General features: G+C 41.6%; 1 protein-coding gene across 13 annotated transcripts in view; it reads right to left on the bottom strand.

Annotated features, from left to right (window-relative positions):
• Window positions 1-27,951, bottom strand: part of AKAP13 (A-kinase anchoring protein 13) — a 230,946-nt gene that overhangs the window by 108,833 nt on the left and 94,162 nt on the right. For all 13 annotated transcript variants that reach the window (XM_085308646.1, XM_085308652.1, XM_085308651.1 and 10 more), the window contains 3 exons: window positions 23,167-23,463; window positions 12,880-13,063; window positions 1,064-1,253 (listed from right to left, as the gene is read on the bottom strand). In XM_085308646.1, the coding sequence (XP_085164772.1) occupies window positions 1,064-1,253; window positions 12,880-13,063; window positions 23,167-23,463 (671 nt within the window). The remainder of the gene's footprint in view (window positions 1-1,063; window positions 1,254-12,879; window positions 13,064-23,166; window positions 23,464-27,951) is intronic.

The following is a 27,951-nucleotide window of genomic DNA, read 5'->3' as shown; positions in this document are numbered from 1 at the left end:
CCCCGCGGCCCAGCATGGAGACTGCTTGACAGGTTGCCAGCCAGCGCAGGCAGACACAGACAAAAGTGACACTTGTTCGGCAACAGGCAAAAGGAGGGGTGACGGGAGCCCCGACATCCTCACGGTGAAGTCACTCCACCGAGAGCCTGAAAAATAGAGCCTTCTCCACAGGAAGTCAACTGGCTTTTAACTGACCCTAAATGAACCTAAATGAAATAATCACAGGGCTGCTTTCCAAATTCAAATCAGATTAGATGTGAAGTGAAACAGTGCTGGGAAGAAAAAAAAAATCTAAACATAGCCTTTTCTGATTTCATTGTCAGACAAAATGGGCCCATCTGGCATTCACACTAGGAAACAAGAAACGAGTTTGTTACGCGGACCATTTTTTTAGTGTTGTTTTATGGAAAGGAGAAGCGCGGTAAGGGGACTTCATGGTTGGCTCTGGTTTGCCACTCATGCCACCAGTTTCTGCTGAGATCCGCAGTAATTAACATCTTACATTCAGAGAAAGGCCAGAGTGGCTGATACCCCCAAACTTGCTCCCAGCCTACTGCCTATAGACCACAATCCTCCTCTTTTCTAAAGAAAGGAACAAAAAAAATCCCAGAGCAGCATTACTTAAATCCCATGGCTTTCGCCTCCTGGCTGTCCCAGAGGGACAGCGTGCCTCCAGGAAGGTTTCTCTGCCCTTCTGACACGACCCTCTGCTAAGCGGGTGCTGGCCTCGGGGACACGGCAGGAGCTGGGAGCAACAGACAGGTTTCGCTCTGTGCTCTGGCACAGAGCTCGCTTGGCTTTTGCTGCCAGAGCCCAGAGAGAAAATTTGCTTCCTAATGTAGCTTCACCAGATCCTTTCTTGTCCCCAAACAAGAAGAAAACAGGCACACGTCTGCCTGGATATTTGATAATGACATCCAGAGAAAAAGCCTAGACTCACTTATAAATACACCCCTGAATAGTGCCTACGTGGGAAGTCCTTATCAGACACCAGTCTGCTCCGAAAGCCAGCAGCAAACACCCCAGTTACGTTTCYATTTAATCATCCGCTCCTTTTCCTTACCATGTGTCGGTGGCTCCGCATGTGTTTCTGAAGCTGCTGTATGTCATCCTCCAAGCTGGCCTTTCCCCCGTCCCTGGTTTTGACTGTCAGCACGTAGACATCCAGCCCTCGGTGGTGTTTCACGCAGCAGTCCCCTGAGTGCACCGTGTGAGACAGAGTGCTCCAGGAGTCCGGCTCTCTAGCTTCCTCTCTGAAATAAAACACAGCCAGGTTAATCTGCAGTGCTGCATTGCAGGACACACGCGGTTCTTCACTCTGGACAGTCATCTAATCAATGGCCCACGCAAAGCAGAGCGCCGGCTCCAGGGCCAGACAAACGCACACGGATGCATCTCAGCCTTGAAAATGAATTTGTTTCAGAGCTAAACCAGTCACAAGCTCCACTTGACGTGGTCCTTCCAAGCTTTACACAGCCTCAAGCAGGAAAGTTCTAGTTTTTTTTTTTTTTTACCCTAGACTGTAAGAATATATGAAAAACTAGCAAAAAAAGGGCAAGACAGCTGCTTTTTAAATTGAGTTGATTGCAGATGAAGATTGCCAAAGCAACTGTTGTGGAACAACGGATACCTAAAACAGAGACTGCACAACAAGCTAGAAGGAATGATGGTTTTCACAATGAAGCTGCTACAACTTCCACATTGAAACTAGAACGTTGTYTCAGAAAGCACACACCCAGTAGTTATTAAATAGTAGCAATTTTTGTCACTTCTGAAATTAATTTTGCTTATCCTGCAAAACTGCTTCTGTACTGACAGCCTTAAGCAGGATATTCTCGCTACTGTGAGACTGCTGTCCTTCTGCAGCAGCACCACTGGTTTTCTTTACACCRATCAAAGAAAATCTTTGGTTTACAAACTAAAGTAAAGAAAAGGGGTGCTGTTGGAGATCAGAATGAAAAAATAACTCAGCAGTTACTTCTATTCAATAGAAATTTCTATTCAGTCAGCTTTATTCAAATGTTAAACCCTGATTTTGCATAAACTTGCAGCTCCAGGCAGTAATTCTGTTCCTGTGGTTAGTGTCACCAAGCTTTGCAGAGCCTGTGTTGTCACTACAAGGGGTTAAGGGAACATTTTTCTTATCAAGTTGTTCATCTAAAGCTTCAGGTTTACAGATTTCATTCCGAATCAGAGTTGTTTCGGGAAATAAAAAAACCTGTTTTAGTCATCAAAAGACAGCCTGGCTCATGCAGCACCCCTATCTCCCAGAGGAGACCTCTGGCATTGAGGAGGTGGCAGAAATGGCTTTCAAAATGGTTTGTCTTGCAAAGACGAAGCAGTTGCTACTTTTCATACAGGTTCAGAWAAAGTTAAGGGAACTGGAGTTCACGCCGACCTGTGTGTGCAGGAGAAATGCAGAAGTCCTTGTCCGCCTTTCACCAGGGCTGTTTCCATCAGAGAGAGCCTGACCTAGGAAYGTGCCCCTTCCCCTTCGTGAAGATGAGCCCTGAGTCACAACAGGCTTCCTSAAGTCTCCCATTTCAGCACAGCCACAGATTACCCTACAAGGGCCTGGGATGGAGCTGTGATTGTATGCAAATGATTAAGGATATTCGGAAAAGTATGTATACAGGAAGCATATACAATCAGTCAAGCAAAATCACAGACCGCTTTAGGCGTCTTTGCCGTCTTGGGTTCTTACGTTATAAGCTGCAACCCTTTCTAAAAGGCAAGCCTCCAGCACGGCTCAGGCAAACCACAAGGATACCTCTACGGGAACCTATGCAATTTAGAAAGATCAGAAAGCAAAGTAGCAATGATCAGAAGATATCAAAACAGGCAATAGCAATACGCAGGAGGGTGGAGTAACTGTCAGAGAGAGAAAACTGTGCAGACAACAGCGGTGGCAGAGGCTGCTGCCACTCTGCCCTAGTAGAGTATTCCTCCTCATCGTGTGACTCATTTGGGGTTAAATCTGCAGCACACACAAAGCAAATTCAGACAAAGTGGACCTACATCTTCTCCCATTCATCACGATGTAACTCAATTGACTTCAATAGAATTACTCTCAATTGAGACAGAATCAATATTTCTATAGAGAAACAGAAGGAAGTGTACAGTTTCTTTGATGATTAGTATAAATTCAATCATTCAGGCACTGAWGTCAACTGAGCCACTGCAACTGTAAAGTGACTAAATAAATGGCCTTCTTTTATCAAGGAAACACAGGCATTTCTGTCTAGGGTATTTTTCTTTTCAGCTGTCATATATGAGAAACTGCTGCACTCAGGGCCACTTGCAGAATACAAAGCAGCAGTCATCACAAATACTCACCAATTCATGAGGACAACACCAAGCACCAAGATTAAAGAACTGAGCACAACAGCCTTCTTCCATTTTCTCATCAGCTTCAAGTATACTTACGACATCTCCAGATAGGCACCCACAAAACAGCCTGCAGAACCCAGGACCTAAAGGACCTCAATGACTTCAAAAGCCTCAAAATCTGGAGRCAGATTATACGCAGGCACAGTCCCCTGAAACACCAGGAGAACACCTATGSTGACTGCTGCTACCGCCGTTTGCTACCCTCACCTTCACACAGGCCAGACTGACCAAGTGAGCACTTCCGCATAAAAAGAAACCAATTTCTTTTAATACACAAATTGCAAAGCTCTGTTAAAGGATTTAAACTCTCAAATCCATCCAACTACAGAGCAACTCAGAGCTCTCTCTCTCCTTTTTTATTTTTATTTTTTTTTATTTATTATTTTTTTTTAAGCAGCAGTCACCTATGTTGCATATATCTAAGCAACGTGGTAGTGGATGTCCCAGTCCATCAACTCCTTCAAATCATCCCTTTCATATATTGATGCATCCAGGGATGGACGGATTCAACAGAGAAGACAAATGGGTACTCACAAGCATTAACTTGTCTGCACACTGGTAATTCTGTTGTTCAATCACATTCATGAGCAAATAGATTATACGAGAATACGCTCTTGTTAATTTGTTTTTGTACATTGAGCTTCACCTTGTATGTCTCTCTAGCATATCTCACATGCAAGCCCTGGCTTTTATTGAAAGATGACAAAAGTACATTTTCTTCCAGGAAAAAAGCTTTACACATATGCATTTTCACTGATTRTGAAGGACAGTTATTTTGTACAGATTAGCGATTTCAGTGGTAGCTGTAATTTCATACAAGTGCATGTTCAAACTGGTTAAGCAGAAGCCAAAAACAAAAATGCAAATATTTACTCAAGAATTATTAATAAAAACGTATATAAAAACTCTACCATTCTAGAAATCTAAAAATCTGTTTCCATCCAGCACAAAAATCTGRACTGCAGTTGTGAAGAGAGATTACCAGCAATGAGAGGAATTTGTCTTACAAGGTTTAACCATCTTAGGTCAATTCTTTCTCATTCTCCCTTTTTCAACAGCTTCCCACAGAAACATTGAGAGGATACCAATGAACAGAAAGTTTCATTGGTATCATCTCTGAGTCAAACTTTTGCAGAAGAAAACACCTTGCTCGGTTAGAAAAGCAAGGGCTGACCAATGAAGTTCACAGCTTGCAACGTTCACCATCGCGTCTCCACCCTTGTCAGGACCGCGCGGCGCTGAGCGCGCCCCGCTGAAAACCCTGGAACGGGTGCTCCAGCCTCGGTCCCTGATTCATTTGCTCCAATTTTCTATCAGATAGAGGCAAGCAAAGGAAAGGAAGGAAAAGGAAATTACTGGCTCTGGGAAAGGACAGTGTTTGCATGGAGAAAGGCAAAACTTACCAACACACCCTGCAGCAGTGGGAACTCGTCTCAGAGAAGGTTGCCAASTCAAACGGAGCAAGAGGAGAAGCAAGCACCTGAAATCATCACCACCTCCAAGCACTATCAGGCCATGTCCTACCCGGCCCGGAAACTACTCAGAATGCTCAAACCGCAACCAGCTACTACACATTTGACGCAAAAAAACACCACAATGTAGACTATTTTGTAAAACTCCAAGAAGTGCCAAAGTCGATTCGTCCCCGGTAAAGGAGGAGCCGTACTGTACTTGTGTGTTAAACCTCGTCTTTTCTTGTGGCAGCGCAGTGAGGATGGCTCCGGGCCAACAACCAGAGGCGGAAAGAGGTAGAGGAAAGTCTGCAACTACACAGCATGTCTCAGAGCTTCCTGCAGAAGCAAGATATTTTTAAAAAGAGAGAAGATAAGTGACAGAGGGAGGACAAGAAAAAAAAAAGCTATGGCTGGAACAAAAAGATGTGCCCGTTTTCAAGTTTCAGAACCCGCAGTCAGTTACAAGGGTTTGAAATCTGGCTGTGCCAGTCTTCCTGACACAACTGGTTTCCAGAGTAGAGATAACAGATTTTAAATAGAGGGGAGAGGAAGAGGGGGAAAGAGATCAGAAGCACAGCCAGAGAAAAGCCTTGCTGGGTTAAACAGAACCTCGCGTTAGAAAAGATTTATCCAACAATCTCACAAGCAAGTAGGGACGACTGTGTGGGAACTCAAGGTGTTATTTCCTGGGGATATCCCCTCCAGATTTCTGAGCTGGACTTTGGCTCAAGCAAAACAAACTTTGTAGTGTTGCCAGCTCTTATGATCTTACTGTAAGCCTGACAATAGCCCCGGTTTATTCTGAAAGCACCAGCTCCTAGATTCATGTGAAAAATAAAATCTNTTTTTTTTTTTTTTTTTTTAACAAAGCGGCTACTATTATATTTGTAGCAAAAAGCTATGAAATTCTAGAATTTAGGTACTCTTATCTATAAGCCAAATAAAAACTAAATTGAATTTCAATCTTACATTCCTATTCAAAATTTGATTTATTATTGTTATTAGAATATCATGCTGAAAATACTAGATCAGACTCACTGAGTGTAAGCTGGGATAAACAAGGAACAGCGCCTACTGGGACAGGAAGTTGGATCTGGTGGCTATTGCACAACACATTCATAAAGCAGACAATTTAAATAAAGCCAACAGTCCCTTACTAGGAAAATTCAGCACCCAGATCTGACGCAGTCATCAAACTCTCAGATCAAGACTCCAGGCAAGCATCTCAAAAAAAAAAAAAAAAATCCCACTTTCCTAAACTTAACACACAGTTGCATATGAAATTCAGCATCTCCCCRTTCTGCAAAGATAACTGCACAGCTACTATCAATAAACAGCTACTTTTAATGGTAACAACTGGTAATTACTAAGCACAATTAATATTTCGTGGCAATGCTTTTACTCTCAAGAGAACTCTGTGTATCTAGTTTGATCGTGTGTACCCTCTTATTGTCTTCTACACGGAACAATTTAAAACCAGTGCAAAGGAAACGGAAAAAGTTTCTTAGAAATTTGGCGAACCAAAACATCAATGCTATCTGCAGACATGCTGCAGTATCGYAGGCTTTACATGCTTATGGTCAACTTTTCACCAACAACTTCAGTCTTTTGTGATACTATCACTGAAAATGCTAATGCACTTCCTTGCTTCCCCTAATTTTTGTAAYCATTTATAACCATTATATATGAGACTCAGGAAACGCATGCAGCTAGTACATGCTATAATGGGTTAAAACAAATCCACATTTCATTCATTTGAAAGTGATTTAGCAATGAGTATTCACATTTCAGGTGTTTCCAAGTGTTTCATAAGCCCCAAGAAAGACCAGGAAAATAACAATAAAGAAATGTTTTTTATACAAGAAAACTTGAGAGACCACTGACTAATTTGAATGCTTCCGATATTGAAGGAAAGAGTTAAAGTTCAGATGACGTAGCCAAGATGACTAACCCTTTACAGTTCTTCACACGGACACTAACTGAAATGGGTTAGGACACTGTACTCAATTCAGGGCTTTATAACCTMTACTCCAATATCAGATTGCATATTTAACAACCAGATGCAAAATGTTTTATGCTTAGACCACTGATCGACATACTGTACAATATTAATTCATACACATCTAGCTTTTTCTTTCAACAGATGTTTGCAGGCTCACATCCTACAAGAACATGTCCAGTTATCTTAGCAAATCAGAATATATTTCCTAMCACAAAGGGTCTGCAGCTCTTAAATCCAAGCATGTTTCAGGCCTCACTGTTGGTGAGACATTGAAAAAATACAACTACAAACTGTCAAGAAATATATTAGCTAAACTCTATGATATGCATTCCATAGGAATAACTGTCTATTATTAATGGCACTCTTTGTGCATTTAATTTGTTCATTTGTTTAATCTGTATAGTCTTATCTAACAGGAAAGATGCACTTGTTGAAGTATGGATCCRTAAGTCCAATAGAACTTGACATCAGCTACGATTCCAACCAGTAAAGGAAAGAAATTTAAGGTGAATCCGCTAAAYACTCTCAGAGTGCAAGCAGACACAATTTATTGCATTTTAAACAGAGCAGCACAGTCAGMGAGACTACTTCGTCATGCAATGTTTTATTTATAGCTAAAAAGGTGTCTTTGATCAAGACGAGCGAYACAGGAGCAAGACTCGCCTGTGCAGAACATCTCGGCACGCTGCAAGCGAGCGTGGCCACAGGCTCATCAACACCACGCCAAGACAACGCCTACTGCTTTGACTGCCTCCAATGCAACAGCTTACAAAATCTTCGTTCAAACTTTAACCTCCACCACAAACACAAGCACTTCTAACAGATCCGCTCCAAATGCTAAAATGCAAGAGAGTATCTTAACTGGGTATCCAGCAAACTGGTGCCCGAGGCCAGCAAAACAGCAGCTCTTGGAAATCACTCCTTCACTTTATCCAAAACATCTCCTGAAATGGAAGTGGTCTATCCTAAGGCACAGATCCGCCTGGCTTTTCTGTACCTCAGATGATTTGGCAGCTACATCCTTGCACCTTCCTTCCTTCCCTTCGCATTTACCAACTATGCAAGGCAGTCAAGGGCTTAAGGCTCTATAACCTTTTGGGTAACCTCAGGATCAGGACTGCTGCTGTGCTGGGGGAATAATTTGCTTTACATATCTYACCAAATCTTCTCAAAACTCTTCTTTTTCCTCCTCAAAGGCCTGTTTATGTGAACATTATCTCCYAGGATCTCCGACTGATTTCTGGACATCTGGGGATATTCCAGAAAGGAAAAGGTTGTTTCTACTATATGGACTTGCACCTTTTCTGCATTTAGAGGTGGAAATGCACAAAACAAAGGGGAAGAGGGAGCCAACAAAAGAAAGCAAGAGTCTTAATAGAGGTATGGGAACACGCTGAGAGAACAGTAAAAGCTGGAGCACGTAGTAGGTGAGTAGATGGAAAGAGAGAAACACAAACTTCTCCTGCTCCATCATGCCACACCTGATAGCCCCAACCCCAGCTCCACTCTGCTCTGTACTCCTGTGGCCAGAAGAACCCCATGGCATCTCAGCATCTTTAGTTTTCCAATAACAACCTTAAAATTCAGTAAATCACAGCAAAAAAMCCAGATTTTGATGGATCACTAGTAGTTTCCCATCCTTCTAGAGCTGAATAGCTCCCTTTCAAAACGTGTATCTGCTTTTTGGGTCCCCTCTCGTTAGCTTCATTAGAGAAAGGTCCTTCAGCCTATACATCGTCAGAGGTAAAAGCACCCTGTTTACCTAGAGCTGCTGAAAATCGGCACTGAGGTCGTAACRGTTGGCCACATTTCTAACATTAGGAAACTAGTGATTTTGGAATACATCTACACTACAGACAGCATTTCTCCTATGCAAAGGCTGGATTTAATAGAGCTACCAAATACTAAAATTAAATKAAAAATGCCCATCTTAACTTTTGTTCCAACTTGGCAGAGCTCTCTAAGAAATGCCTGATTTCAGTATCACATTAATTCCTCTGCTGTCAATAAACCGCACATTTTTGAAACCAAACACGTGCTTAAAGGACTTGCTACACTGGTGTGTAAAGAAACAAGACACCAGGCAAATCTTTCTGCAGCTCTGGCTCTAAAAAGCAGGAAAATTTACTTGCAATGTTACTGAAAAGAACTCCTCGGTTTAGAGGCACTATGGAGCTTACAACACAGACTTCACCAGCTACTTATGTACGATCAGAACAACAGCAAGCGATAATCACATATTGCAAAATGTTCATAAAACACTTGTGTTACCATTGAGTTATTTCTCATATGTGTTAATTAAATCTGGGTCAGTTTAATCTGGGAAATACACGCTCATACTGACTTACGGTTTCAAACACCGAGCTGCCCGGCTGCTACTACAATATTTTAAGGAAAAGCAACCCCAGAGCTGCACAGAAGAGCTCCTTAGTAATAAACCAGTGGAGAAAGTAACAAAAGCAAGATTAAAATCAGAGTGAACAAGCCGGAGACTGATGCAGTTCTGAATCTTCTCCTTTGCAGGGACTGGAAAATGCAGGAGTCGTTCTTACGGACTTCACGTTTCTCTCACTTCCTTTTTTTGAGGGGGCATAAATCATTCTTGGCTGTGGAGAGACTGAAAGCATGTAGCTTCACGGAAGAAAATTTATACTCTGGAGTTATTAAACAAATCTTTATTTTGCAAAAGTGCAATCAGATTATAAAACCGGAATTTGTATGCTTTACAGAAGAGCGCTTCCACTTCTCTGAAATTGGGAACACTAGCTATTTCTTGGAGCCATTTTACTTGCCTGCTTTWCAAAGCATCGGAGAACATGGAGCTGGCAGGCAGATTATATTACTACGCTGAACTGCATTTGCAAACATCAACTACTGCAAAACGCAGCTGTCCTGTTAGAGAGGCCAAGCTGCTCGCAAGGAGCGCGTTACCCCCCGTTTCACCCTGCCTCTTCGGAGCCCCCTCTTCTCTAACGAGCGTAGCAGATGAGCTCTGCCAACGGCCTGCAGCTAACGTTGCCCAGTTTAAACGCAAGGAAGCAACAGGCTTCGGCGGAGGACCCCTGGCTCCGYGATTCACTCCTATCGCACTCGGGAATTGCTGAAACTCGGAGCGGGCTAGGCAACCTACCTATTTTCCAGAGCTTTTTAAAATCAGATCAGTGTATTTAAAAACTACTTTTAACCAAACAAGCTAGTTAGCAGGCAAGAACAAGGGAGAAAATCCTTATTCAGGCTTTTTTTTTAAAAAAATGCCATCCTTCATGCAATGTCCTATTCCATTTACACTGCAAGACAGTGTTTACTGYGCAGTTTTAACTTAGAAGATAAAGCAAGTACCCTCAGGAATGCTATATAACTGCTGAATAAACACTGCTATCATCTCTCTCCGTCTTGGGCAACCTGCGTGTGCTCTATTGCAGATCTCCATTTCAGTCTCAAAAGAAATCTTTCTTGTCAGAGAGGATGCAAAAGCCAGTTCACAAGCTCAATGCTACAGAAAAGAATATTTTAAGGGTTGCAAAATTTAAATCTAACAGCATCTTTCTTTTTTTAACGGAGGACTTTGCCGCAGCTGAAAAAGGAAAGCTCATCTGATAAACACAAATTCAAAATGTCACCAGTGTAATTAGTTTTTTAGAAAAATATTTACACTGCAGCTGAATCAGACTGCCTTACAGCTGAACCCAGGCAAAACTGCAACATCGGAGAAGTTTTTGTGTCTACTTTTTAATGATTGTATCCTAATTACAGCAAATCTTCACCCCTTCCCAACGATGACCGGGAGAATCGTTGTAAAACGCACGGTCCTGCAAATTAGCAAGTAAGCGAACAATAAAATCCCCCCAAGGATAATGCATCACCAAACACACTGCATTCATTTATTTTGTGAAGTGTAGTTTAATTACTTGTAAAAATAATGACTCCTTTGTACGGGCTCTCACTAGCATGCGTTGCTGGTGTGTATTTTGCTGAGTGGTACAAACTCCGTGCCAAATTTGTGTGCTTGGATTATACAGCGCGTGCATAAGCAGAGCGCAGAAAAGAGGTTATACAGTACTCATTGTGTTTGGACAGCACATAAATGATATACACTCTCTTCGTGGAATTTGGCTATATTGCTCCATCTTGGAACAGTGTTTCTCCTCTCAATAGGGATTTTTACACCGTCCCGGCTCGGTGAGGACGGGCCTGCAAGCTCCAGCACCTGCCGGCTTCTCCTGGAGAGCCCGTCTGCGGCGTGTCGGCGCGATGCTGGGATTTGGGGAGCCCCGGGACAGGCGGCACGGCTGACGGTATCCATCACACTTGYGCCCAGCCGGCCGAGAGGAAAACTACTCATAACCTTCAACTAAATAGTTCAAAGACACGCCAAGAAGAACAGGAACTGGGATCTTGCTGGCAATGTTACTGAAGTTACTACAATATCTTGTTTTCAAAGATGAACTGTAAAGGTCATTAGAAAAAACTCCYTGGATTTCATCAGCGGTATCCGTTAAAGTGAATGGCATGGGGTAACGCCATGAAATCCAAGCACAAACACGGTCTCTTCTTTCCACCAACGAGRAACTGCCATTCTAGTATTGGTCCCAGTTGTGAAATCCTCAACAAACACATAAATAGCTGTTGTAATAGTTTTGTTTACTTCCCATTTCTTACTAAATTATCAGGTTTACTCCTATTCAGATAACAGTATTTGCTATGAGCTATACAGTCAAATTTTGGCCAATTTAACTTTCTTGACTGTACATAAATTCTGTCACGTTGATAGTCTCACATAGAAGAATTTTTCTGTAGTTACAGAATGAATTTGCACACTCCAGTTTTACAAGACAGCCCAAAAAAGCGTAGTATGTTTTCACAGTGTGATTGTTGTTGAACTCGCACAGAAAAATTGGTTAACACTCTCATCTCAGAATTAATCCCAGCCAAAGGCGGTAGAAAARAAGGTCAGAGTCTAGCTTCTGCCCAACCCTACACCTTTTTCTTTACCTGTGCTTTGCATGTGATTTGGCAGAATTATTAAATAAGAAAGATAAAACTTAAATGCAATCATGCCAGCTGCACATTGTTTTTTCTTTTTTGCCCAACAACCTCACCACCTACCAAACAACTATAGAAAGCAGAATAATTTACAATTTGTAAAGTGAATCAATTCTGCACGATAATACGAACAAAACAGCAGACTCTTATGTTGGGTTGCTCAACATAAGCCCTAGGTATCTAAAAATTCAAATCAGAAAAACAAAGTTAATAACAAAGCTTAAGAGAAATAGGCACCAGAATAACATAAATGCAGACTAAAGCTTTCCTCCTTTGCAAATAGCCCCCTCAGGACTTAGTTAAGCTCTTTGTCTTTATCAGCCTCAGCTTTTAAAGCTTGATCTCCAAATATTCGCTATTCAAAATAACTTGTCATCTTCTGAAAGATTCCTTATTAAATCCTGCAGTAAATGTGCATGTTACTTGCTACTAGTTAGTAAGATCTAGCTGCTTCTCATGACCATTTCTAAAAGAGAACTGTTTCTGCTTTTAAATATTTACATTAATTTTCATCTAAATCAGATACTGGTAGTTATCTATTCTCTTCAGGATGCTACCTTTCTTCAATAAAATCACTGTGATTTCTTTTAACCAAAAAGTCCTAAAGTGATATATAAGAATGCAACAGTCACAACTACCATCACAAAGCCTGCCAGCTACTCTCTTTCGGACAGCTGTACTTGCTTGAAAAAGAGCTTTTTCACTTGCGTTTGCATAAGGTTTGTCTTTAATTAGTCAATATTACAGTGACTCATTTGGGGCTTTAAGGGACAGCTGGAAACAGCACTGCAACAAAAGAGAAAAGGAGAACACATCAATACTATTGCACTTTCACAAACCCAGGAATAAAGGTAAAAATAACAGGATAGAAAAGATGTTTTTAGCCTTAAAAGTTCAGCTCTTAGGCGTATTTCAGTGATAATGTACAGTAAAGGCAAACATGACCTAGAGAATGGAAAAATAGTGGAGAAAACACCAAATCATCCTTACTCTGTCAAAAGCTGGTGCAGCTTCTGATAGCCTCTCTCCAAGGCCAAGCTCACGGGCGTCGCACCTTCGGTGTTGTGGATGCTGAGAGCTCCTCTTCCCCCCGGCTGCTGTAGCAGGAACCACGTCAGCCTCAGCAGCCCCAGTCTCACTGCAAAATGCATCAACGTTTCCCGAGGGATGTTCTCTGGGAGGAACAAAGGGAAAAAGGAAAAGGCATTTGTAGACTGCGGGTTAGGTGGATGCCATTTCCCCACATCCCAGCCCCTGGAGTCCAGCCACGCGCACCAGGATACAGCACAATGGTTGGCATTGACCTAGCCATCGCTCGCAGCCAAGAGCCAAGCAACCCAAACGCGGCAGCACCTGGAAAAACACACTGTGCAAAAGCTGGCTGCTAATATCTAAGAGGGACTAGTACTTTAAAGCGAGGGAACCGTTACGGAGGCACGGAAAGCGCTCGGGACTCTCCGGACGTGATTGACCACAGAAGTCAATGTGAAAAAAGCCGATTTCTTGAACAGCCACAACTACAAAGTTACAGCATCTCTATGCAGAACCTGGCACGTTCGCATGGGTTTGTCTATAGGTCCAAGCGTCTTCTTTACACACAGGATCAGAGTTTAGGAACAGCCAGGTTTTGTTATTTTATGAGACATTGATTCACCCCAAGGCACGCATATACAAAAAACCAAAAAGGTACACTTAAAGCACAAATCTAGAGCAGCAAAAGACAATAGTTCAGCCTTTCTTGTAGATAAAAAGTGAGGATTTGCTTTCCCTATTTGATTTTGCCTTAGACTATTTTTTTCGGCTTTAAACAGTAGCTATATAACTCTGAGTAGCAGCATTTTATAAACTAGTAATCTCCATTACCACTTTGTATGATTAATAACCATAGCCTTCAAATATGGTAAAAGTCACTCTTGAGCCTRTGCTTTCATCTCAGAAAAATAACCCCCTATTTTAAAAGCTGCAGCCCTAGAACTTTGCTCTGAAAAGCTTCAACCAGAAATGAGCTCCAGATGAACTGCTGAAATACCGTATTTGCAGATCAAAGTGTATTACTTCTGTATAAAGGGCAAAAGTGTTCGAGCTTAAAAAAAAAACTGTAAGAAATAAAGATTTGTTTCTTTAATTAACAAAGGATTTCAGTTTTGACTGGCACCACCAATAAAAAAAATAAGCACTCACTGGGTCTCAGTAAACTGTGCCAATGAGTACACGTGATATAATACCTTGAATATAATAACAAAGATTTATTGGGTTATTAATTTGGTTGCCAGCCAAACCTATACAGCAGATTTAAAAATGCAAGTGCATAACGCTTCTAAGATTTAATTAAGTCATTTTTCCCAAGAAGTATGCCACAAGAGAAATCACTTCTGAAATATATAGCTTAGGAGTTCTGCTGTTTTGCTTGCTTACATGCTTTCTTAAGGGATATCATTAAGACCTTTAGTGGAAAACAAAGCAAAAGCGGGGATTTCTCCCCTGCCTGCCACACAATTTTTCCTGAGCTTCTTGGATCAGTTCCCGCAGAACTAATCTGTATTCAAGAACCAAAAAGCTTTCTGGCACTGGCTCTCTTCCATMTGACTCCAAATTAGGTCTCTGGGCTATAAACCAGTCCTTTCACCCTAACCTCCTCCTGATTAGCGTAAAGCAAAACCATGCTGTCCTGAATACATGAGCATGTCTGAATGGAGGTTCCAGCTGATTAGAGAAAAAGGATATAGCTGAGCTTGCTCAGAGACCTATTCTCAGCCTGTGGGAGCGTAATGACAACGATTTGGGGTATAAGTGCTGTAGAGTGCAATGCTTTAGAAGGAAACAAGACACGGTAGTTGATAATGGACCTCTAGTCTTGGGCAGAAGGACTAATGAAAAATGGCATGCCATATAGACAGGCGTTAAGAGAAAGACTACTGATGAGTTTGCAAGGAGAGCGCAAGTACGGATACCAGCGGGGCTTAACCAGAGTGAAAGCATATGCCTAAGGGATTACTCAATGGACTTGTACTAGTACAAAATTTGCCCTGCGTTACCTGTACTAATAAACTGGAAGAGTTAGCCAGCATAATTAAAATGGTACAGCTCTTCCTACTGTTGATGTAGGAAGTACAAAAGCACTTATTTCAGAGCAAATTAAAGAATAAAAATAAAGAATGTGTTATACTGGTCCAACCACATTTGTTCTAGTAAGGGATCTTCTGCTCCAGCCATTTCATTAAAAGGAATTAACATCTTCCCAACTGAAACGGACATCCTTGTACCAAAATTGAGCAGGGTAGACCTGAAAAGCCTTACATGCAGGTTCCTGGATCAAAATGTTTTCTCCTCCTTCGGCTGAGTGTTGCACAGTTATGTAGAAATATCTTCTGCTTACCAGGTCATGACTCACCAGTAAAGATGCATACAAACTCCGAGCTTTGCAAGAGGCAGGCAACTATTCAACCTGTCACTTACCCAGCTGGGTGCTTCTCCCAGTTTTGCATTTCACTGGATGAAACACCCAAATGTTAATGTAATTTAGTCTGCTAATTTGATTGCACCTTTTAAAAATCCCACCTTTCCCCCATTCTTTTAAAACAATCTTCATTATCTTCAAATTAGTGGTCACATTAGTGTCAGCATTTGGAAGGAGGCATCTACCCAGGCTCCTGGACTGAACATGGCAGTGCCTCAGTGCCTCTGAGCAGCAGCAACTCACACAGGTGGGTTCTACAAGCAGACTTGTCGCCATTCTGAACATATTAAACATACAAACTCTCTGTCCAGCCCCATTTGACAGGATTTGCTTAACATACAACTGGCCTGACGCCATTCGAACAGACGGGCATGGACAACCGCAGCAAAGAGACAGCGTGCTGTACGCGCAACAACTGTGGGGGCCCCAGGCAATGGCTTTAGAAGGCTTTGGAGCGCCCAGGAGTTGCATGGCTAGAGTTGAAAGGCGGGTGCCACCTGTGGACTGGATTAACTACTGACATACAGTGAAAAACACATCTGTCTCTACGATGTTGCTCAGATCAAGCTGAGAGCTGGTTTGCATCAAGTCCGGGAGTGCTGGGGGATGGACGGGGAGAGAAAGACGGACCAAATTCTTCCAGTATTTCTACCCGTGAAGAGATGAAGCTTGTAGCATGGGATGCTGGAAATTCAGACAATGATTTCAGTGTCTGCTGTGGTGCAAAATGTCTCTCCCAGGCATGGAAGACAAACAAAAATTTTAACAGGCAATAGCCAGAACTCCTTCTCYGACCCCGTATCAAGCACAAGTCCCTCATCTTAAAATGGCTGTCCTTCGATTGTCAATACCAAGATCCTTATAATTAGGAAATTTTGGAAATACAAGACATGAGATACTGGGAAGGCCAAGATTGTTTTGTTCCTTTCTCGTTTCCTAGTAATAGGCAAGAGTTGAAACATATGATTATTACCCATAATGGCAGGGCACTCTAATCCAGTTGGCAAGACGTAAGATTTTAGATGTATTATTTTTATGTGGGTTTTTTTTCAACTGTGACATATGAACAGACAGTGTGTCTGGGTAACTAAGGACAAAATTTCCATGGAAGACTGTCAAATGTACTTTGCTAACTGTAAAGGATTAAGGCTCAAGGTGCTATTAACACAAAACAAATAAGCACTGAAGAAATAAATGTTTCGGTATGACACATCTGAGAACACACAAACTGCTCCCTAAGTAAGAACTTCATTTTAATCCTAATTAAATAACAGGAAAAAAAACCCTACTCCTTTTTAAAATCTTTTTAAAATCTTTTTTTTTTTTTTTTTTTTTTAAGAGTAAACCACACCTCATTTTATCCTCCGTGCTCTGAGTTGGCTTGTAAAGTAAGAGACACTACATTGAATAACTTCTAATTAGTTTTCATACAGTGGTGACCTTCATTTGTGCCTCTTCCAAAATCACGTATTACTGGCAATTTTGAAATCTACCATCAAATCTAGCTTGCAAATCTTGTTCTCCTTTCTCTTGCTGGCAGTTCTCATTGCTCAAACCAACCCTCAAGAAACACAGGGAGGAAGAAAGAGAAACAACCCTTCACCGAACACTGAAGTCGCAGAKGAAGGCATGCGCAGGCAACACTGCTAAAGAAAGGTCAAGGCAAAGACAGTGTTTGGAGTTAACAGTTCAGTTAATAAAAGATTTGTTGGTAATTCTTTTTTAATCTTAGAAACAAGATTTTTTTTCAAAGCACTCCGAAGGATCTTGATGTCCCAATTCCCACTAATATCAAAGAGAACTGAAATTCTCTCACACCAGCGACTTCTCAGCCACAGATTCTCCTATTGAACAGGAGATTTTGGACTGACTGCCTGAACAAGAGCAAGTATTTTCTGCTTCCCATATCCATCTGCAACTGCAGAAGGCATTAAGCTTGGGTATGGAAAAGACTTTTTCATCTTATCTAGGACTGCAGTTACGCCAACTCAATCAGACCCCATTGCTCTCTTGCCACAGAAAAGATCATTTTGATTTATTTTATACAGTCCTACATCACTGAGCAGGGATGAAAGGCGAGGAGCAGACTGGAAAGTATATGAAACCCAATGAAAAGAATATTAGCAACTATTACATGGAAAGGTTCAAGGAAAAATTATAGAAAGAGTGATGCAGATTAAAGCTTTACGTCTGGAACACATCATCAGCTCCATCTCTTTACCATCTTCCCGCGAGCAAAAAAAAAATCAGTTGGTAATAATCGACTTTCATCCTAACTACTTCTGAAAGCTTTTAAAACCTTTTTGGGGCATGTTTTACTTTCTCTCTTCAGCTCTTATCCCTTTATTTAATGCAAGTAACAAGTAAAGAGCTTCTAATCATAATGACACTCATGTTGCACTGGACTCTAAAATCCTGCAGGTTTTGCGTGCAGAGTTACTAAATCCCTAACACACAGCCCCACTCAGACTATTCAGACCAGAGGCAAAGCATCTTCTCGGCCTCCCTCCCACCTGGCTAGCTCAGAGTTTCACTTCCTAAGTCACACTGCGCACAAATGTTCGCTACGCAGCATTTCTGGGAAGTTGTGCATACTCTAGATGTCAGGAACTGCATTCCTCAAGTTAAGGAGCTATTAAGTGCTTTATCGAGTAAGATGGTCCCCTGATCATCTGCCTATAATCATGGCTGAGCATCCTGCAGCTCATACGAGGAGCTCTGCGTGAACGGCTTTTCCTCATGCTCTCAGTGAGGAATTGCTCTCTCTCCACGCTGATCATCCCAATACTCAGAAAATATTAACTAATTTCCAAAAGTACCATCTTGAAAAGCTCATGTCACCTAAATTTTAACTGTAAGTTCGGATTTTACTACTTATCTTTAATTACCAAAATGGAGAGACTCTCTCCTCAAAGACTTGGTAAAAATATTACTTWAAAGAATTTTTGGAAGTGTTCTGTTTATTACTGATAGTTAACACAAGGATTAAGCTCTCCAAGCTTTTCACATCTGAGTCTTAAACTCTTGCTAGATTTTCTTTTTTTCCCACTGGAACACAATCAATACATAATCATTACTGATACCTTCAAATATCCTGTTCTAGGTTTCTAACTAATATTCATTTTAGTATTTAGAATATAAAAACCATAGTTGTGTATTTGTTCTGCGTATATCCTCAGAATATTTATTAACTTTTTATTTCTATATTAATAGTGTAAGAATCTGTTAAATTTAAGAAGCAGCCACTACAAACAGTAAATAACCTTACTTTTGACAGCAGGAACAACTTGTAATAATTAAGACGGACMTGATTATAAGGCAACTGAAAGTAATGCTGTGCTTGGAATATTATGGAAGCAAGAGTAATGCTTAMTTACATATATTCTGAAATAAATATTAGATGCCATTTGAGTTCATACAGATTAATAGATAATTAAGAGTAATGTACACTTGGAATCACYTCTAAGGAGTCACTGTAGAGGGAGAGCGCATGGTTAGGGGTAAGAGAATTGTTCTCACCTTAGGATGCAACTGCCCTAGGACAGGTAAAAGAAATGAGGATTGCAACCATGCAGGGAGGAGGTCAGCCCAGCCCTAGACAGTTCAGCCATGCTCCTTATCAGGAATGCAAATCGCCTGCCATTAACTGTGCAGGAACAAGCTGTCCTGCCCCTGCAGTGCAAAGACCTGCTCCCCAGCGACCCAAGCAGCGATTTGGCACCCTGCACGGCACTGCCTTCTCCATCTGCTCAGCTCGCAAAAGTGTTTTGTGCCACGCTTTCTTTTACTATCCAGTTAATCTAGAAAAAGGGTTTTTGCCTGGGCAAGAGAGGATGGAGTCCAGGGACCTCAAAAGTCAGGAAACTTGGAGGCTGTCATCCCCTGCTCTGCTCACAAGGCATCAAGTGGGAKCTGGAACAGAGTTTACTACCCTCAGTCCTGTAACCTGACCTGCAAAATTGGCACAACAACAGCTTAACATTTTTCATAAAATATTTTCTATCTGTGGGTAAACAGGTACTTCATGTAGAATTGCTGCAAGTCTTTCCRGTCTTCTGGACTTTCTTTTGTCTCAAGCTGAAAGGCTGAGAAACAGCCATTCTTGGAGGTCTACAAACAGCAAGAAGAAGGTTGTAACTCAAGTATCCTACACAGCAGGTGGGTTGAGACGGAGAGATGGAGTTCGGCAAGGCTAGTTAGAAGCAGGATACACAACGTCTTAAGAATGAACCAGGCAGCAGAAACATGGCCAGCTAGTGCTACTACTGGAGAAGGACCAAAACACCACGGCTCCTTTCTTTCCTGCTTTCCAATCAGTTGCACAGGAATGATCAAAACACTTTGAAACCTGATCATACCTTTTGAGAGCAGCTGTCATGAGAACAAGCTTAAAGAACAGGTTTTATATATATAATTAAGGGGAAATACATTCCATGCAGAAATTATTACTCAGGCACCTTGCTGAAACACAATCAGGACCATGATCAGAAGGCAAAGAATTAGAAACAAGAAATTCAGGCAAGAATATTACCTTTCCACAGAAAAGACAATAAAGAAGAGCTAAACTTATAKTAAGCTGATAAACAGCTTGAGGGAGATGATTCTGTTTTAACAATGTTAATTCCTCATCAGAAAGCTACCTTGGAAACTTCTGCTCTCTGCCTCGGGAGTGCCAGTGTCAGCTCAGTGCTAACCTCACACTGGGTTCCTTGCTCCACCAGCTGCTGAATAAAAAGCTCATCATCATTCCTCCACCCTACAAAAGCATATTCTGGTGTTAAACTTGGCACAGAGTTCATTCTAATACTGAGGTCCAAACAAACCTACTTTCTTTTCCAATTGATTTCAGGTGAAGGATTAGGAGTTTGTGATCACTGATGATTTTGGCCTTTGATGTTGTACCAGAGTAATGTAAGTTAAGAAATATTTGATTTTGAGCAATGTTAACCAATACTTCTATGGATTAGATTAAGTAATGACACTTAGTGCATTTAATTTTGGAACAGTTTCTTTTTAAGCAGTAGTCTTTTGTTGTCAAAGGTCAATGGAAAAAAAGCAAATAAAATAGAGCAAATGAACATATTGGGTTTTTGAAAGCACACTGATGACAGCATGGGAAGAAATACTGATTTTATTTCATTTTCAATTTAATGAGATGATGGCAAAAGAGRTAACTAAGGAACAAATGTAAAGAAAATCTAGTGTGAATCAGATTAAGATTACTAGAATTACTGGATCTGAATGAGCTTCTCTAGTCCAATGGCAACAATTAAATTGGTTATGAAGAAAAAATGTTTCACTGGGATGCTTGCAAATGCCCTGCRGCAATTCTAAGTAATTTTAGAGTATTTCTAAACTGCAGCTGAAAGGATGCGTTCTTAACAATTTGATTATGTGGGGGCATCATACCTATAATGCTGAGCAATAGTAAAATCTTAAAGAATYAAGATCTTTGTCAAATAAAACATAAGCAAATACATGATTCTTGCATAGCTTTTATCCATAGCACTCCTGCACTTCTACTTATTCAAAAAAGTTAAACCTGTTGATGTGTTAAGGAAAGAGGGAAAAGAAGGGAAGACCAGTTTAAAAACCTCAGCCAGACGGTGCTGGGTGTTACTTTTAGTAGCTTCTCTGCAATTTGTGGCCCCGTCCTCTGTTCAAAGACCGGTCAGACTTGGAAACAGGAGAAAGAAGAAAGCTGGAATGGAAGTCCCTGTACAGAGCCATCMCATCCTTAAGAAACAGCCCAGAGCTATGCTCGACCACGAAGCCGTTGCCCAGCTCCGGCCTGCAGAAACGCYGCTCGTTCTTAACCGTTCGTACTACATCTAGGATCCTACTTCATTCCTTGGAGACGTGAACCTTCAAACACGTTTCGCAGCAATGCTCATCTCTGAACAGCCCTTCCCCACCAAGCTGCTGTCCCTAAAGAGCTGGCTGAGGCCCCTCGCTCACTCCTGCTTTTGGAGGTTTGGCTAAACAGCAGCGTTTTGTTTCCAACCCACAAGAGTCCACGCAGACGTGCCAGCTTAGAGGCAGCACCACAGCCTCTCAAGAAGGGATCTGACGTTCCCTTTTGTTCTCTTTTCTATAGCGTCTTCTMCTTCAAGAAGGTTCTTTGAAGTAACTGGTACTGACATTTAGCTAAATGTGAAATATGAATTGGAATAACTGTTTGTAGGTAGTGATGCAATGCAGGACAGGATGTCCCACTGGAGGGCCACCAGCCAGAATACGCGTAATACATGCTCCAAGTTTCAAAACCGGCCTTGCTTTTTCTCCCTCACCCACACTAATTAACCCACAAGCCCCAGCAAAGCAGATTTTTCTAATCTCTTTCTCGAGCCTAAGTCAGAAACGCCTTTGCAGACGCAATTTGCCTAAGAAAAAAAGAGATAARTGATCAAAAGGATGCTTCTGCATATAAACTTTTTTTTCAGTCATCATCRCAAAATTTCCCCAAAATTCCCTGAGTATAATCATCTCACTGAAAAAAAAAAAAAGAAAAAAAAACCTACCAGATAAAGCTGCTTCCAGAAAAAAGCTGATCGGAAGATCAGAACATCATAACTTTTTAAGATGCAAAAAACCCATCAGTTTCTTCCACACAGAGAAAGGAAAAAGTGTTCATCTCCTCATAAACATAAAACGGTGGCAGCTGAGTTTGTTTCCAGAAACCCCTATGATCAAATCTTTTAACGGCTGCTAACGCTGCTTTAGTTGCCTGCYCCTGCGCTCATGTTTACAGAAGGAGTCAGTGAAAAATAAAGCAGGAAAAATTCCCGCAGAAAGCYGTGCCACGGAGAACAGAAGCACGTGCCTGTCTGCACGCACTATCCGCGTCCCGTTCCACTTAAGAGTTTATTCTATTCCACCCTATAAAAGATAACGGACACCTCATAACCACGTTCTTTTGTGAAACTATTTGCCAAAACACCTGGAAAATTTACAGCAACACTTTCTGCACACTCGAACTGGCCCCACAATCGATCGATACGCGTCCTTAAGCTCCCTGGTGACAAGAAAAGCAGAGCTCCRCGTGAACGGGCACGCCGCACCATCTCGCAAGGACGTGGCGCTGCCAGAGACTTCGGGCCAGCCTTCACACTTATTTAGAAGCTTTCAGTAGCCCTCACTGCTGTGGTTAAGGGCTACTGTTAGTCAGGCTTTCCCATTTTTAACCTCTTTTATTTGTGGAAAAAAATGTCTGGGCTTGTTTTGGGGAACTTCCGTGCTCTCCTGGGTGACTGCACGTCCAGATACCCTAGACAAATCCTCAAGGCGCTCACGGATTGGCAGTGCTGCTCACAGGCAGACACCCACCTCTTCCAAAAAGTATTAGGTCTGTTTTACACGTTACACTCACTTTGCACCTGTGCTGTAAAACCTAAATTGATCAAAAATGTCAAGTTTGTTCAACGAGGCTAATCTATCTGAAGGAGCACCAGACTTTCTGCAGGCAGACACATTTCTTTCAGGAAATTTCAGAAGCGTGACTCTGAAGCACTCATACTATTGTATACACCCAAAACCCCACTTCTGGGTGTGCGTTAAAGAGTGGTCATTTAAATCATCCAATGCTACTATGTACCACAAGACACAAAAAATACCAAGGCCTTASGTATTTTAAGGCAGCTTAAGTGCAAAACGTAGGATGCAGATCTACCAGGACAATTCAGTGTCCATCAYGTCGCACCTCCCAGCCCAAAGGCCAACACACATTTTGAAAGACATGTGTCTCTCCAAAGCAGAAGGCTTCTTAACYGTATTCAAACCCGTGTATGGCCCACATACACACGTGTCCTAGCAAATCTCACCGTTCAGGGACTGATCTGTGCCCAGCACGTTCCATTCCGCCGGCAACTTCAGGTGTCGAAATGCCAAGGCCACTTTCTCATCCAAAAACTCCACATCGGCAGCGGGTGGCCTCGAGCGGTCCAAGAACCTGGTGAAATTCAGGGCTTGCTGGTTCCCAGCGCAGGTGGCTAGAAACTGTGCTGCATCATAGGCTTCGTCCTGAATAAACTGGAAACTCTCYTCTGCCACAACCAGAACAGGGTGTCCTTCCTTAGAAGCACAAAGTGCCACCTTCACGATCTCGCAGCAGTCATGGCCTGCAAAACCAAAGCAGAGAAAAGTTGAATAGGCTGAAGGAAAGCACATCTGAGTAACTCCTTTGACATGCATACACTTTATGTTGAACCAGGTAACCATGGATTACTGAATCACAATTATTACTTAAATGCATACTTAGGAACTTGTATACATTATTAGAGACAAAACATTTTTTGCAGATTTTAAAAAGGAAAAGATGTGCAAGTCTTTTTTCTGTTTATCACAATATAAACATAGAAATATATAAGCCCTTCTTATCAGACCAGACTGTTTTCAGCAAGACACAAGTATATTCAATTATTAAGRAATTCCAGTAAAATTTTATAATGTATGAATGGAAGTTAGGGTCCAAATCCCTATACAGTCAATTTTCTTTTCCAGTTCTGCAGGACTTCAATAACTCACCTACAGTCCAAGGGCTATAAAATTACACACACCAAATGCTGTCAAAGTGTTTAACTATAGAGAAAACATGGCAATTTCACCCACCACAAAGAACCAAGAGCAATAATTGCTATCGGAACATAATCTGCTCAGACATGTCGGTGTGTGCTGCCCCATCTCACRCTTGCTCCTGCCCTTTGTATTTGGTTTCACATGACAAATTAAAACTGTTACATCAGGGAAAYTGCCATTTTCCTTACTTACAAAACAAGAAGGCTATTCTCACAGTTTGGTAACTTTAAACTTATTTATTTTGGGCAGCGGAGGCAAGCAAATGCACACCCTAGCATGGCAGAAGTTTCATAGACCCAGATGCTAAACAAGTCCAACAAAAAAAAAAACACCTTTCTGTAATTTTAAAAGGAAAAATATACTATGCGTCCAGGATTCCCAGCCCTTGCAATTGTCAGACTTGTCCCTTCAATAATAAGGTTTGTATTTCAAGTTTGCCGCTCAGTGCAGTTGCTCTTTCCAGCGTTAGGCTGACGTCACTGCTGCTTTTGCCAGAACAGCATCGACCCCTCATTAATTACTGGAAAAGCTTCTTTTTGCCCATGACCTCAGAATACTACTACATTCAGGAAACCCAAGTTAATTAAATGTGAAATGACGATTTTTAAAGGCTTGAAAATTCAATTTAAGCCCCTATTTGCAGTCAGTGGGAAAGTTTCCTTCTTGTGCTGGGGCCCTTGCTGTTGTTTTCACTTACAAAAGGAAAGGACGTTCAGCCAAACCTTCCAAATCTGTTCTAAGGCTTTTGGCATTTATACAGGTCTTGTCTGCTGAAAGAGACGATTCCGGAGTTAATTGAAAAGTCACAACTGCTCTTCGAATCCTGTGAGTAGCACCAAGACTGTCAAATTACGTTGCACTGCTTCTGAAATAAATGGAACTGGAGGAGTATCAAAGTCAAGCGTAGAAGGGGAGGACAAAACCGAGCAAGGATGCCTCTGCACCAGCTCAAAGCAACTAGGAGGCTCTAAAGCTGAAAAGTGAGAAAACTTCTTTCCTTCCAAAATTAGACATTTATTAGGGGGATGACGTGAACGCTGAAGGAACAGCTGTACTATAACTAATGCTACAACTGAAAAGAAGGGGAGGAAGACCAATTTCTACTGCTTTGGAAGTTGTGGCTAACCCTTACTTGGAATAAAGCATGGGATATGGTTTCTAGAGAAGTGAGAACTTGGGGATGCTGCACTTACTGTATGAGCTGAGCACAGTATCGTTGATACAACTGGTGGACGTAGTGATCTCTGTACCCTAGATGGAATCTATTCAAAAACTCCATCTGTCCTCAAAGTGAACATCTCCATTCTTCAAGGGACAGGGCATAACTTTGGGGGAGTTCAGCACTGTACTTCTCTACTCCTACACCTTCTTTGCTTTGCTCATTCTTCTAAGGATATCAGGATAAGGATTTAATAAGACTGTCAAGTTTTGTTTAAAAACTCCACAAAAACAATAAGAGGTATGTAGTCTTTTAAGAGTATGATGCTATAGTATGAAAATTGACTCAAGTGCTGCAAATTTGGCCCTTGCTCTTGCAAAGCAGTGCAAGTTCATTAAAATGAGAAGTTAAAAAAGCATAATTAAAGAGTATTTAATAGCATGAGAAAAACTAAGCCTTTGATTGAAACTATTTTCTCCCTATTCCCATAAGAATCCCATCTGCAAAATAACCTAGAATACTGCTACTTTGCCAGAAAGCCTCTTGATTTCCAGGATTCAAGCTGGAGGCAAATCCAGCCCACAAGCAGTTTCAGAAGAGTGCAGGATAGTCACTTCCTTCTCCTTGGCATGAGGCCAAACAATTCCCCTATCCGTGTGACAGTAAAGGCTCCTCACTCATGATAACAACATGAGAAATCGGTGCATCAGACAAGGAGGAACCATGCCGACCAATGTTCCCTTGTACCCATGCGAAACGCCAGGCTTCCTGCACCAAAGTTGAGCACAACTTCAGGAGCGATCAACACAATGCAGCGGGAGATAACAAACAGGTCACTGCTGTAGCCAGCAATGGTTTTCTTGAAAATCCCACAAATATCTAATAGAGTCTTGAAAGAGAAGTGACAGAGCCGATAATTCATTTACATCTAATAGGTTCAAACAAGCATCCTGCTAAACCCAAGGGAATGTTCTTCTAAAGGGCAACCTCTCGAAACGCTTTGATGTTCTCCTTCCCTACATCTGACAAGATGTCAGACTCGGAGGGTAAGAGGCTGGGACAGGTTCTGACTTTGGCAAACAGTTCAAAAGAAAGAGGAGCAATTAAGTAACAACTGCGGCAAATACTAAAAGATTGCTCAAGAGGTCTCTGCCCCCTTCTTTGAAATAGCTACAGGAACGATGTAAGCAAACATGTCTCAAATACATGAATGCGCACACACAACCTTCTGAAGGAACCGTCAGCGGGGCAACACTTCTCTCCACATCAAAGACCCTTGCTTCCTTCCCCTGGACTAATATCTGAACTTCAGCAGCCCTTTTCCAGAGCATGTTAAATAGCTTTAGAGAGAGTGAGCTAAGCTTTCTGGCATTCTCAGGAGATAAGTGGTTATCATCTGTAAAACAAGCCCAAATTTGTTTTTATGAGGCTAAGTAACCTGCCCAAGATCACAAAGAGCTCAGGGCAGAGCTAGCATAGATATCATTACTCTTAATTGCCTCTTTTCCAGTTGCTCTCCTCCAATTGCTCCAGGTGGGTAGTAGGGCTTTTTCTTACATAGGTTAAGTACCAAACCATGAGTTTTGCCAAAATAGGCAGTCCTGGCATGCAACATTTCTCCTGCATTCACCGTACAGTTTTTGCAGCTTTGCAAGCAACAGGGCATTCAATCAACAACTGTACTCCCTTGTACACCCTTCCGAGCCCAGAAGTCCAGGGGAAAAAAAAAAAAAAAGATTTCTCTGACTCATTAAAAGGTGAAAAACTAGGTGTGTCAGGAAGAATGATGAGTCTATTTATAGCCTATTTATAAAGACATGCATTTTAGAAGGCTGAAAACACATGTGACTGAATAAATCACGCGCATGAGTGCATCGCGAGAAGGCAAGGGAAACGCGCTTTGCTTTAGAGCAGGATCAGGTTTGCGATGCTAGCTGACACTCCTCCTGACTCTTCTCATGCTTCTCCAGAAGTCTTTGGCCCAAATAACAATTAAAAGCAAATGATAAAATATCAAACATTACCACGCTATTATCATCCAAAAATAAACCAATCAGAATTTTGACTCATCTGACACACATTACACACTTCCTACCACCACTGCTTGCTGACTTCTCAGACTGTGAGCCTTCCATGCTGGTTTGCTGCCCAGAAAAACTTCTTCGTGTGTAGAGCTGAGCTTCTCTTATTCAGTCAGGTTTTTTTGCCACAATACAAAATTAGGTCGTTTATATGCTGGCCTAACTGTGATGAAAGTGAAATAAGTCACTACTTAGTTCTTCCTAAGTTGCGTTTCAGTCATTTCTCCGTTTATTCCTTAGTTAGCTTTATTTTAGTTTGGAAACAATTCATTACTTAGAGCTGCGCTGAGATGTGCCAACACATTGGAGGAAAAACACAGAACTTATAAAACTATTTCAGCCTACACGGAGAGGGGCACAGTGACTGTTTCTGACAAGGTAAAACTTCTTTGCTTTCTCCCACACTCTAATATTTGTTTAAAATATGACAACTCTTAAATCAAAGAATTTCTTACCGAGCCAATTACTGAAACTTGCTTTGGGCAATACATAAGAACAAAAAAAAGAAAGAAAGAAAGAAAAAGGACTAGAAATCCTTGTTCTATGTACTTATCCCTGAAGAGATGAGATGCATCACTGTGATACCATTGACTCCACTCCATGATAACGCTGGAAAATAATGAGCATGAAAAAAAAAAAAAAATTTGCAGCTGTTGGGAATTAATGGAGAAGGTAACTTACAGTTTTAAATGGGGCCATCTAATTCATACCCATGCCTTTGATCTGGGCTACGTTTAAAAGGGTGGCAGCCTAATTCTTAACAGACTTTCTATCATTATACAAGGCGCACA

This window comes from Rhea americana, unplaced genomic scaffold (assembly GCF_003343005.1).
Source record: "Rhea americana isolate MKP2758 unplaced genomic scaffold, rheAme1 scaffold_28, whole genome shotgun sequence".
In the NCBI taxonomy this organism is placed as follows: Eukaryota; Metazoa; Chordata; class Aves; order Rheiformes; family Rheidae; genus Rhea; species Rhea americana.
This window is presented reverse-complemented; position numbering and strand designations above follow the sequence as displayed.